This window comes from Puccinia triticina, chromosome 9A, assembly GCF_026914185.1.
Source record: "Puccinia triticina chromosome 9A, complete sequence".
NCBI lineage: Eukaryota > Fungi > Basidiomycota > Pucciniomycetes > Pucciniales > Pucciniaceae > Puccinia > Puccinia triticina.
The window spans coordinates 5,755,408-5,768,206 of record NC_070566.1 but is presented as its reverse complement, the minus strand read 5'-3'; the positions used below and the strand labels follow the sequence as shown (position 1 = coordinate 5,768,206).

The 12,799-nt window shown below is 48.7% G+C and overlaps 5 protein-coding genes across 5 annotated transcripts; 1 reads left to right on the top strand and 4 right to left on the bottom strand.

Annotated features, from left to right (window-relative positions):
• Positions 1-482: 482 nt before the first annotated feature.
• PtA15_9A558 (uncharacterized protein) lies at positions 483-1,407 on the bottom strand (the record flags this gene model as incomplete). The annotated part of the gene is made up of 2 exons (XM_053172779.1): positions 483-1,121; positions 1,207-1,407. 2 exons carry the CDS (start codon positions 1,405-1,407, stop codon positions 483-485), a joined length of 840 nt encoding a protein of 279 aa, XP_053023986.1.
• Positions 1,408-3,017: 1,610 nt separating this feature from the next.
• Positions 3,018-3,410, bottom strand: PtA15_9A557 (uncharacterized protein; the record flags this gene model as incomplete). The annotated part of the gene is made up of 2 exons (XM_053172778.1): positions 3,018-3,251; positions 3,378-3,410. 2 exons carry the CDS (start codon positions 3,408-3,410, stop codon positions 3,018-3,020), a joined length of 267 nt encoding a protein of 88 aa, XP_053023985.1.
• A 962-nt stretch (positions 3,411-4,372) lies between these two features.
• PtA15_9A556 (uncharacterized protein) lies at positions 4,373-4,811 on the bottom strand (the record flags this gene model as incomplete). The annotated part of the gene is made up of 2 exons (XM_053172777.1): positions 4,373-4,662; positions 4,763-4,811. 2 exons carry the CDS (start codon positions 4,809-4,811, stop codon positions 4,373-4,375), a joined length of 339 nt encoding a protein of 112 aa, XP_053023984.1.
• A 568-nt stretch (positions 4,812-5,379) lies between these two features.
• On the bottom strand, positions 5,380-5,829 carry PtA15_9A555 (uncharacterized protein; the record flags this gene model as incomplete). The annotated part of the gene is made up of 2 exons (XM_053172776.1): positions 5,380-5,664; positions 5,755-5,829. 2 exons carry the CDS (start codon positions 5,827-5,829, stop codon positions 5,380-5,382), a joined length of 360 nt encoding a protein of 119 aa, XP_053023983.1.
• A 4,645-nt stretch (positions 5,830-10,474) lies between these two features.
• PtA15_9A554 (uncharacterized protein) lies at positions 10,475-11,265 on the top strand (the record flags this gene model as incomplete). Its single annotated transcript, XM_053172775.1, has 6 exons — positions 10,475-10,479; positions 10,569-10,599; positions 10,673-10,786; positions 10,871-10,978; positions 11,073-11,147; positions 11,245-11,265. The coding sequence occupies 6 exons, from the start codon at positions 10,475-10,477 to the stop codon at positions 11,263-11,265; spliced, it is 354 nt and encodes a 117-aa protein (XP_053023982.1).
• Between the last annotated feature and the right edge of the window lie 1,534 nt (positions 11,266-12,799).

Sequence of the window (12,799 nt, the reverse complement as noted above, 5' to 3'; positions counted from 1 at the left end):
TTGAGCACCTTTTGCTGTGACCATGTCTTGTGTATACTACCAAGTACCTCTGTAATTGGAGAGGGGTGGCCCGCAGTGGCCTTCTTCCCTCCGCCCGGAACGATTGGTTTATGTACCACTCCGCCCAGGGAAGGATGAAATTTCAATCAAGCTACATAGGACAATGGCATGTGGGCAAAGCATGAGGAAACATTTAAGTACGCCTCCTTCGTGCACTTGTTTAATTCAAGGATGTATCTCGAGTGATAAAGCAATCTCATCAGGTGTGCCATGAGTCATGGCACGCGACAAAGAATACACGGTCGCAAGGAGAATTCAAGTCCCTTTCAACTCTTTTCTAAACATAAAGGAAATCCTAATTCCTTTGGCAGCAGATGTGAGCTTACCATGAATGGTGATTTCGAATGATTTAAGCAGGATTCGATGGGCTATCATAGCCAGCCCACTAAGATCTTCAACTAGAGAACATCCAATTTAGATGATCATTCTTTCTTTGATTTGTCTTGAGTATCCTTGTGAGCCCCTGCAATGAGTGCTTTCGAATAATGTACATTATAGACCCTCCAGCAGTATATGAGGGCAAGGATTGAAGCAGCAGTGGCCTTAGCATCGATGGCCGAAAGGAGAGGTGATTTAGTGATAGACGAAGAATACATTAATCCCATTAATCTTAGATATTCGGGATGACTAGCAGTTAAACAGCCATATATCACAGCCACTAGAGTTCCCGACCAAACATCAGTGCTAGCCAACATCGTTCCTTCTTGCAAGAAAATCGGCCGATTCAAGCGCCAGGAAGGTTCCCATACACTGAGCGTTTGAGCAGATATTCCACCACCTGACGAAGCAACAGCTCCGATGAATAGCTGAATTGATAGCGATTCACGGATTGCTGGCGAGGGATGGGTACGACAAGCTTCGACGCCGGCGGCGATTGAGGTGGTACGAAGCAAGGCATCAACCAAAGGGAATATAGTGTCGAGGGTCTTCAATTTCGGTAGATTCTTGATGTCAGGTAGACAGAAGTGTGTCGTGGCATAAAGCAACACAGGACTGAATGAGAGCAGTTGAGGAATAGGCAGATTCAGCAAGATGTGAGAAATGATCGAGCCGCCCCACGCCTACGAGACGAAAGGATTATTTGTACAATCAGTCGTAAATCAACCGATGGTTTCTGACGTTCAATATTAATGAGAATCGACTGACCATCAACAAGAACCCAGCCAAGTTGGCTACCACACTGGTGGCTCCTCCGGCTTGCTTGTTCAAGGACCGATAAGCGACACTGATCCGAAAGGCATGAAGGATAGGGAACAATGCGAACGGGAATAGAGTTGGATGGATTGGTTTCGAAAGCGTGACCAAGAAGGCCGAGATGGGCTGGATCAAAGCTGGCGCCGAATACATTCGTCGACAGTTGGGTGATGTGAGCGCAGAACCCTACGACCGGCGAAACACAACTAAATAGCTATGTCAGTATGTAAATATGTATCTGGTCCGCCTTGTAACGGGAAGGGTGCGAGCTGAAAACGCCGAAGATTTTCCTGATCTCAGGGTGATTCGCGAGGAGAAAGATAAAGTTGGCGGAGTTCTGGCTCTTCCGCCTCAGCGGGCACCGCACGGCGCAGGCCACGCCCCGCCACGCCTTTTTCCCAAGTCCTCCGAGCCAGGCCCACAGTCATGAGAAAACCTCAATGTGAACCTTCTCAGACCTTCTCTGGTCAGTGGTGTCTGACACAATTCACATTTATATGTACAACAATCTTGAAGAGTTGTGCCTAATTTACCTCATCAACATGCCTTCTATATCCCCCACTTCTGCAAACCACTTTTAAACTGTAGATATTTGGAAGGCTGAACCTCGATGTGCTTAAACATCTATGGTAAATATGAGGACCATGCCTGGGAGTGTCAATGCACGACAAGCGTAATGTTTGGGATGCGTAACTGTTCTACATGCACGATGTGCACGGTCATCCAATCTTCCAGCTGGTTGGTTGAAGTAGTTTACAAGGTGTATGTAGGCATATTGAATGTGTGTATGAATTGAAGGACCCATCTACATCACAACAGGATTTACGAGCTATAATTTCAAACTATGCATTAGTTCTCGACTCCACCCGCTGGTTAAACAGTGAATGACATATGATGGTTTGACTTAGAGCCTCGGCCAACAGCTATCAAACAATTAATGAGCAGAGAAGACTCAATCACAAGGATAATTGATTCTCATTTTGAGTCAAAAGATATCGCAGCTAGAAAAGATGAGAAATACAAGTGAGAGCCCAAAGAAACTAATCTCTCTTGAGTTCCTTACGGATCACACGGACGCCTTTTCCGGCCTCAATAACAAAGATCTCCAAGCCGTCGCCGACTTCAATATGTCTCTCAGCCGCGCCAGTGAACGCGTCCGTGACCAAGGCTTCGACCTTCTCCAACGGCAATTGTGATCGAGGGGGAGTGTAAGATTCGCCTTGGGCGTAGACCGGCTCGGGTGGAGGAGCTGGGCCGGACGGATCACGAGTCATGTTCTTGCCTCCAACCTGACCGGGTTTTGAACATAATTTACAGAGTACAAGGTAAGCCGTCAATTTCTCAAGAGATATCAAATGATAGTATATACAGCCTTGCAAAACCCTTCTCACCTGGTTGTCCAGAAACGGCTGGACTAGACTTTGCGCCGCCCCGGCGGCCCTGCAGCTTTCTCGCTCATAACTTCCCACCGGATCGAACGAATAAACCGCACCGGTCCCATCTCGATCGATTCCTGCCAAGATCACGTATGCGTAATACGGAAAGAATCGTCGCCCATAGAGCATCGTTTGGACTAATCTGGCAATCGATTGCACCGATGGTTGACTCGCATGAGTGTGTTGATACCACTGAAAACAAATCAAACAGAAAGACAAACGACACCTCGAGTCTTCTCATTAGTTATCAAATCGCACCAAAAAAGAGCTTCCAGGATATGTTGTATTTCTTATACAGCCCGAGAGGAGAGCACCGGGGGCACCAATTTATGAGTGAGAGAGAGAAAAGAATGGACTGACTTGGAGTCTTTGTTTGAGTTGCTTGACGAGTTCTTTACCATCAGCAGCGAAGCCATTAACAGCGATACAGCATTCTTCAGTCAGCTGCGTGACCTTAGGAGCATATCTGGTTTGGATAGAGTAGCCCTCTGATTGTCTCGTATCACCGGCGATCACCGCGAACTCCTTCGAAGAAATCGCTAGAATCGTCCCCCCATTGTCCTACGTATCAAGATCGATCATACTACAAGTCAGTACCTTCTTTTGATCCCTCGAAGACGGTGGTTCGGTTCTTTGTTGCGCTGCGATATGAGCGCGGTCCAAAGTTTTTTTTTTTCGGAAACGTACCGAGTATGGATTGAATTGTCTTCCCTGGACCATATTCTGCTTGTGCTTTCCTGGCAGCGTATGTTCGCTCGTTTTGAGTTTGAGGACGGGCTTGGATGAGGGGTGTTGATGTGATGATGACTCACCTTGAAGAGCCGGCGGCAGGATCGAAGGCGGTGATGATGTAATCGGACGCTGCGGAGGCGTCGCAGCTGTTAAAGTCGGGCCGCGGCCCGCTGGCGATGATTTCTTCACCGCGGGCCGCGGCGGAAACTTGCCCGCTGCTGCTACACCGCAGGCTCCAGCGGAGGAGACTGTTCATGCATTCTTCTAAATTTTCATAGTATACAGGTATGGATGCGGATTGAAACGAATTGGCAAGATCTGGCGAGATGCCTGGGCCCTGGACTCCACACGACGGCTCAAAATGATCTGATTTTCTGCCCCTGTGATTGTGAAGGGGGACATCCGACATGGTGAAAATGACCGAAGTTGGCCAGAGTTTGCTTTACTCTTCATTTGATCAATGGACGGGACATTTCTCTGTCCAACTCACGTCTAGATATGACACTGGAGTGTCGGGCAGTTACGAAAATGCTCATACGATTGCCATTATCTGAAGCCAAACAGAGAATCAAAGGCGCAACTATGTATCAATAGGTATACCACTACTCGTAATAGTGTCCAAAGTGTTCTGGTTGGTTATCAATTGATGAGTTTGTATATGACACCTATGAAAAACGTAAGCGCAAGGAAACCAGTACACAAAAGCAAACAGCAGTCGAACTACGAATTTATATCATACACAAGCCAAGCTCTTATCTCGTTTTTTGTTTTTTGGTCGGACAAAAGGGATGATACGGAATCTGATAGAGAATATTACAAGTACAAGAGTAGCAGTGAAGACACAGTGATATGTTATGGGCGGGTTGTGGGGATACTAGAGGCAGAGTGGGGATGAGAGTTTTATTTAGGGCAGGGAATTGATCGGGGAGGGTGCAGGTCTGAAGGGTTGATCAACAGACGAATTGGTCCCTTCTGAAGGAGTTTTCGTCGGGATTGTTGAAGTTACGTCTGAGGACGGAGTTTTGAGGGCCCATCGAGCGTTGCCAATCGGCGGGGATATGACTGATCCGGGGCGCGGGGGGAAGGGGGGTGCTGTCGACGAGGAGCTCGTAACTCGGCGGGGGCGAGTCCGGGGGTGAGAGCAGATCTTCGGCACGTTTCTCGGTCCGGGTCAGGTAGCGCACTTGGTCGCTTGTGCCGGGCGATCGGAGCCGATGTAATTGTTGCTGACACCATCTCACTGATCATTGACCAATACAATTCATCGAGAGCGGAACCACATGAGTATATCTTCAGTACCCCCTATGGAGAAGAGTCGGACCGGGAGCGGGGGAACTCACCTAAAGGAGTGGCAGACAGAGCGCTTCGCTTTCCTAGATGCTTGGACATCGCTCGAAATTGATTTTATCTAGTGATTGTTTGGCTTTGGTTTTTCTTGGTGAGAGTAGTGATAAGTGATGAGGACAGTAGAAAGGTTGGGAATATATAGTAGTGGGGTCAAGCAGAAGAAGGGGAGGGGTTGGTACCGGATCCGGAATGAATAATTGACACAGCAACAAGGATAAATGAGAAAAACAAGTTGCAAATCAGCTGATGGCGGATGCGATTGCCGGGTGGGGAAGGACGGATAAAGGGTTGTAAGGGGCAATAAATCGGGTAAAGGAAAGCGGAATGCTTGATTGATTTGATTGAGATTGGTGCCAATTTGGAATTGGGGAGATTCGAGTTACTTCCCAAACCGGCCGCGAGGAGAGTCGAGCAGCCGAGAGTGCCAATTTAACCGAAGGCTCGCTAGGAAGGGTTCACTGGCCTTTGAAACAGCTTTGTTTGCCCCGCTGAAGCATAAACAAGTTGTAGCACAGCTTGAGGGGATACATACCAGGCAAGCCCCTACAGTTGCGCATGGTAACCCACCCTGATCCGCCAGCTGTATGTACAATTTTGCACGCTCAGGGGATCACTTGGCTAGAGACATCAGGCACGGTTTGCTTTTTTTTAATGGGACAGACTCGGCTGAACACTCGACGATGGGCGAGCCCCGCGCCGCATAATCCCCATAATCATCCAGGAGACCGACATCGCCCATTGCTCGGTCGAGAGCCAAACAAGCCAGAGCTCGCTCCTCAACAAACCCGTTGCAGGACACCCGCTTCAGCTTCCCAGCACACTCGCCGCATCCACTCGTCGCCGTCCCGGGCGCTTCGGCTCCGGTCACGGGCTGCCCGGACGATCGGGCCCGTGTCTGCCGTGGAAAGATCTGCAATCCTTCGCAACTCAAGGCAATCGTATCCCTCCCACGTGCACTCTTGCCACCGCCACCCCATCAACTCACTCTCATCCGTTTTTTTCCCCGTTTCGGCCCCTCCAACTTACGCGCCTTTGAAAGAGGCAACACTCTTTCGTACATCGTTCGCCAGGGGACCCCAGGTCCACTTCCTAAAATGGCCCAAAATCCGGGGCCCCACGATGCCGAGTGCCGATCCCCCTCCCTGCATACAACGAGAAAAAACTGCATGAACATCCCTATATGCATGATCTTGTACATGTATTTACAAATCGACAGGGACTCTGCCTGACTCTGCCGACGATCTATCATCTCAAAGTCGTTACAATTGCAACAAAGCGATTGGCTCGCTTAAATATGTAACTCTCAAAAGTTAAAAAACACATTCTTCTATTTATTCATCCGAAAAAACAGCCGCAAATATAACCAGAGGAATGACGCAAAACTAATCAAGCACGAAAGCAGCAATGTGGCGGCACGGCGGTGTAGACGTTCCTCAATGATTTAGGAACAATGTGCGCTAATGTGCGGCTATTTCGATAACTCGGCGCGAGATAAGCGTATGCGTGCAGGAGGATGGTGACCGAACCAGCCCGTCAGGGAGCCGGACACATTTTCTAATTTCGGCCCGGCCCATCAAATGAGCTATGCCCGCTGCGCAGTGCGGCGCGGGCTGTCCAGTAGGGCCCGCGGGCTTTTCATCGTTGATCCGGGTCTGGCAAATTGCACCGGATACCTCATTTATCTGTTGAGGCAGCTGGCCCGAGGGCGGGCCCGGCTCCCAGAGCTTGCGAAATAAACCCTGCTCTGCACCACCAACCAATTCAACGGATGTCAAGTTACCGACTCCCTTGTGTGGCTTTCATGATATCTTGTCACATGTGATTACTGGTAGGGTGTTTTTACTGGTAAGCGCACTTGGTTACCTCCCATAAGATTATCTTCTAATGTGATTCAAAATAGCATGCACTTCATAAAAGTTCTACCTATGAGTCTCCCGCGGGTAGCCCGCGCAGCTTGTACTAACGGCCCAGCCGGCTGCTGATGGGTGGTCAATGGTAACCCAGATATATATAGTATACATCCTAGAAAATTTTGATCATCTAATCCATTGTCAAGTTATTAGTCCTGCAGAGAGAAAGATGTGCCCACGGTTACCAAGCTCTTTTGGTGCTCTGTGAGCCAATGAAAGATCCAACACTGCAAGAGCTATGTATGCTGAGCAAAGCAGAAATTTTAGCAAAAGTGGAGTATTTTTGGTCCCACTTTGTTACACTTTTAGTAGTGGGATGGTCACCTTTCTTTTCACTATTTTTTTAAGGAGAAAAAATCTGTGATAATGGAAAGCTATTTTCAGCTGCAATTAGAGGCTTTTGGCTACATTTGCTGCTTGATGATTTTGGCATTGCTGCACTACTGTAGCAACATCCAAATCTCAATCTTCAATGGCATAAAGTGATGGAGGATTGATGATTAATTTTCATCTGTGGCAGTTTCTACAGAAAGGTGGACTTGCCTGCTACACTTTTGTCACAAAAGCATCCACATTTGCTGCACTCTTCCTTGGCGCTACAGAGCCCTAATAGCGCCAAAAAGCACCACTTCTGCCGCTACACTGAACTATATCAAAATGTAGGGTATTCAAAGTTGACTTGAATAAATCATTGGACCTACTTTGCGCAGCAGCAAAAAACTCTTTGCGCATAGAATTGACCGTCCCCCAATTTTGAGCCCGCTGTGCGCGCAAGCCAAAAAATACTTTGCGCACAGCGACTTTCCCCAAAAAGAGGAGGGAATTTTTCTGGATTTTTTTTTGATGGATCAAAAGAGTTGGTCTTACTTTCCCCCTCCAAAAAATGTTGGATTTTTTGGAAGTGTCCTTCATCATGTAAAATAAATTCAATGTTAATCCAAGAAATAAGCTCCCTCTGCCCCAATAGCCCCCCTGGGGACTTTTAACCTGCCAAAACTCAAGTGGTTGGGTACCCAGCCACTTGAAAAGAAAGTTTGAGGGGCAGCAGCTCCGGGCCTGGCTAACCCCCAGCCGCCGTGTCAATGGCCGGCACAGGCCATCAAGCTTAGTTGGTGAGCTAACTAAAACTCTCTGCCTGTATACCATGTACAATGCACTCTTGCATTTGGGGATTGGTGGACTCTATGTAGTCTTGACTCTTCACAGCTTTCCTGAATTGGTGAGCTGGTGTTAAAAAGGGTTGATGGCATATGAATGTAGACTTATGCTTATGCTGATCCCAATTAGTTCCTCCAGTTATATTGGAATTAGATCTCAGCAATTCATGGGGACAACACTGCCAATGTAGCTTTTAGGCACGACAAGATGAACAACAGCATGGTGGCATTGATCCCAGACATTCGACCGGGGGCAGGCGGCGACACCCCAATGGCCAACACGGACAACATGCAGGCGGCTTGGGATCATCAAGGCTTGGCGGGCTTGACTGCTGCTGAAGATGAACTCAATGCTCAAGCAGGCAAAAAGGACAATTTGACCCAACATTTTGATGCTGCTGAGCCAAGTACTTGTCAGAAACCAAAATGTAAGTTGTGCACTATGGGATTTGAACCCATGTCCTCAAACTTCATGAGCAATGCTTTTTACCAACTAACACAGCGGGCAATTGGATGTTGCATGCAGCCCACAGCAACACCCTAGTAAAGGGGGTCCCCTTGGCTTGGGTGTTGCTGCGGGCTGCATGCAACATCCAATTGCCCGCTGCGTAAGCTAAGTGCACTGTTGCTTCTGGTGCTCAATTCACTGTGTGGTTACCAAAGTTTGTGCTTACATATATCCTGGGATCAAGTCGTACATGTGTTTTACATTGCTTGTCATGTTACCAGGGTCAAGCTCAGTTGTCTTTGCAGGCTGCATAAGAGCAGGATTAATAAGGGGATTCAAAGTTGGCCAGGTCCAACTTGTATGCCCTTTTTCAAGTGGGTGTTCAAGGCTTTTCTTGAAAACTAACTTGCAAAAAGACATTCATGAAGGCTTGATGGGCAAAGTGGAGTGTGGCTTGCATGCATTTTTGCAAGTTGGTGTTCAAGATCTGACTTGAATGCCCACTTGCAAAAGTGCTTGCAAGTCGGACCTGGCCAACTTTGAAACCCCCTAATTATAACAAAGGCCTTTGCTCTCATCTTTTCCATGCCACTTTACCTAGTGTGGTTAAAAAGTTATTCAAGTTTTCAATTTTTCCCTGCCAAATTCAAAAAACTTGTCAGGCCAAAAAACTTCACTAATTCCGAAGTCCCTCCTTTGCGAGCTTAACAAAGCCTCTCAGTGAGGCAGCCCCGCAGGGTCTCTGTCTCACAGAGAGGCTTACCTGCAAAATCCTGTATCTGTCCTGAGAGCCCCACAACAAAAAAAGTTTATACTGGATATCCCTCACATTTTACCAAGTATCTCCTGCTGGATATTGGGTAAGGTTTGTAGTGAGCTATCTATTTCGAGTAAGTTACAGGGAAAAGGGAAAGGATAAACCTCGAGGTGATGGAAGAAGAAAAAGAAGAAGAAGAGAAGAGGGTTCAAGCTTGAGCAAAACTTGCAAGTTATTTTCCTCAGCAAAAACTACAATCTGTAAGCATTGGCACATATGCTTCTAGTACAATTGAGTGTCACTAAGGGTGAAACCCTCACGTTTAAACCGGCAACATCAGGGGACTAGGCATCAAGAGTGTTGTTCTCTCTAACCACTACTATACCAATGCCCACATTTTCAAGGGCCCCTATAGGCACTTCCTCCACTCAGAGTTTTACCCGATTGTCCAATCCAACAAAAGCAAACACCAAATGTTGGGATTTGTCCACCCTGTTTCACATCAAGCCGCGGCGGCGTTCCACGGAGGCAAGGTGAATTGGCTTAACCACCAGACTCCAATCAAGGATTGGTTGGAAAAACCAACACCGACCCATTTTTTTTGACTTGGTGGTCCTACGCACAAGCGGCTGAGTTGTAATTTTGGATTGGGAGAACCCGCCATAGCGACTTGATTCTGAGGGTTGCCTCCAGCTATTGGCCTTCCCAATTGTGTGTTTGGCCCACCGTGCGGGTCCATGTACGGATATCACTGGCAAGCCCAGGGACACGAATCGGCTCACAACAGTTCAAGCACCCATGACAGACCCATCATGAGACATGCGGGTGATATGGGGCCGGGGCGGTGCGCTTCGCTCCTGCCGATGTTCTGGACACTGTTTGGAGTTGTTGAATGGTTGATGGACCATGAGGATATCCGGCCGGCTATCCATCCTCTTTTTTTGCTCCAATAGGAGTCATCCTCCGTTCCCGTCGGGCGTCGGGCATCGGCTACACACTCGATCGGCGAATGGAAGGCGTCTCGCTGCCGAGCTCTTCTGTTGATTGGCTGGTACATAAAGTAATGTGTGTAGTAATTAATTGCAATTTAGGTACTTATGTAAGCCGGTGGTGCTACATATTTTAAATTGGCCAATTTCAGCCGAAAAGGGTCTTTTTCTTCTGATTGTGTGTGTGTGAGTTGGCAATCGGGGATCATATCATGCACATGCAACTCAGAAAATCCCGCGATCGGGGTGATCTTCTTGGCTTGGCTGACCGGGAAGTGATCGTCAAGAGAAGCGACGCTCGAAATATGAAAGCGCCTCCTTTCCCTCCCCCTCCGAACCAGCAGAAACCTCAACACTTGTCTTGCTTGTAAACCATCCCCATCTCAATATCCCCCTCGAACAGTCCTGTGAGACTCACTGCCTCTGCCCAGATCCTAACAAACAATGTCGTCAGTCTCATCGTGCCTCCCCCCCCCCTTTCATGCATCGCCAACACTGGGAGAATCGAGCTGACCGCGTCGATCTACATCTCTCTCAGATCAACACAAGTCCAAGTCGAGACCATCAAGGTGAGCTCCATCCCTGCCTTTCAAGACCTGAAACCCCCGTGGAATCTAACACGTCTCTGGTCCGATATTCTAGTCCGGAGACGGCAAGAACTTCCCCACGAAAGGCGACAAAGTCAAGATCCATTACGTAGGTACGCTTGAGTCCAAGGACGGCAAGAAATTCGACTCTTCCCGCGACCGCGGCCGGGTAAGCATCCCACCCCCCAATCCCATCCCCCCTACTCCGCCTTTGGTTGACTCTCCTCTCCAATCGCCGTGGCTCATCACGTAGCCATTCGAGTGCAAGATCGGCGTCGGACAGGTCATCAAAGCCTGGGACCAGGGCGTCGTCCAATTGAGTATCGGCCAAGAAGCCTACTTCAAATGTCCTCCGGAAATCGTAAGTTGACATCGGCCGATCCTCTCTCCCTTCCCCCGATCGGTCGCCGGCCAAACCCCAATGCATAAACATGGCTGACTTGGTGTGTCTATAGGCTTACGGGGATGAGGGCTGCCAGGACGTGATCCCACCGAACTCGACACTTTATTTCAAAGTCGAGTTGCTGGAAGTGAGTGCTCAGATCTTTCCCTCCAGACACGCTCTTCACCGAGATCATCCTCTCTTTGTCCCCGACCACTGACCGGCTGCGGGGCTTCTCATCACAGATTAACGGCAAATCGTCATGAAGGGTACTGTGAAAGAAGGTTGCGTGTGGATGAATAGAGCTGGTCTGTAGAAAAACAGCGCAGGGAACGAGATTTTTTAAAGCTGTGCAACTGATATCGTTGTCTTGGCCCCCAAGATCTTCGTTTGCTTGTTTGCTTGTTGGGAGGCCTGGCTATAGTTCCCAATCCACCCACATATTCCTGACCGTCTCTAGCTTATATACACGTATCTCTTCTGCTTGATGCTGTATGTATTTTATCCTTACCGGTCCATACAACACCTCCTTTCTCTACATTTTTAGAACAAAAAAAGTAACTCTCCAATAGTAGTTCAATTTTACCCGTCTTTTTCGAGGCGATGTCATCTTCGAGGGCCCGAGAGGTCCAGGTCCTGGCCGGCTTGATCTGCCGCACTATCCTGAGCCATGTGTCTACTCCCGTCTCTTCCTGCGTGCCTCACTTCATGCACTCTGTTCACACTCCCGCCAATACAGGAAGATGGCTGATTAATCGTAGGCAAAGTTCAACAATGGAGGACTTCCCGTCAATCTGGGAACTCAGATTTTTCCAGATTTTGCGGGGAAATCTGGGCCCAATCATCCCAAATCCTAGATCTGCCTAGATTTCCCTGCAAAATCTGGGAAAATCTGGGTTTCCAGATCGGCGGGAAGTCCTCCAATCAAGCGTCTTGAAAGAGTCTCTAGTGGGAGTAGGCAGCAGAATTTGCATTTGGTGAGGAAACCATTTAGGTTTTCATATCTCTTCTGCTCAGCTACAACTCATCAAACTGCAAGAATTGTCAGCCTGCCCCGGCCCATCCCCCTGCCAAAAGCGCGAGGTCTTACATATCCCCACAGAATCGGCCTTAGATCCTAAAACTAAAATAATTTCTTGCAGGGACACTCTGGGAAAACTACTCCTGAGTCGTCGGGTTCTATACTCTGTGCATGCCAGAAAAAAAGGCAGGTTGTTCTATACAGAGCGTCTCCTGGAGCTTCTGCCGGGGCCTCTTCCACGACCTGATCCGGTCGAACTTACAAAAGTCCCTCCCATGCTCGCGGGGTGCGAGCACCCTCCCTTCGGAGACGCTTCGCGGCTGCTCGGAGAGGCAGTTAAGCTCGTGATCTGATCCCGCTCGGGATCCTCCGAGGCAGGTACCTTTGTTCCCTACTGGTCTTTCCATTGTAGCCCGGTCTCGCCCTTCGGCTTCGACGGTTCACACCTCCGAATCTCGTCCAGGTCGATTAGATGCCCCCCCTGCTCGCTCACTGGGCTTGCTCCCACAGCATCCCGTCCCGGTCCCATTCCTGCGCTCTGTTTCCTTGTGATGCATACGAACGCCGGCTGATCAGGCAGCCAGGCCGAGATTCGCGAGTAATCAGGAGAGAAAGAGGGCCCTTCAATGGACCTTTACCGTTAAGCAACGGCTTAACCACATCTAACTAGTTTCCTCGCTCGTTTCTACTCCAGGCTGCTTCTATGAGAACACTTGAAAGGATGAGCACCGTCGGTTTTCCGACATGTCCATGTGCAGCTTGCTTGTCACCTCTTGTCA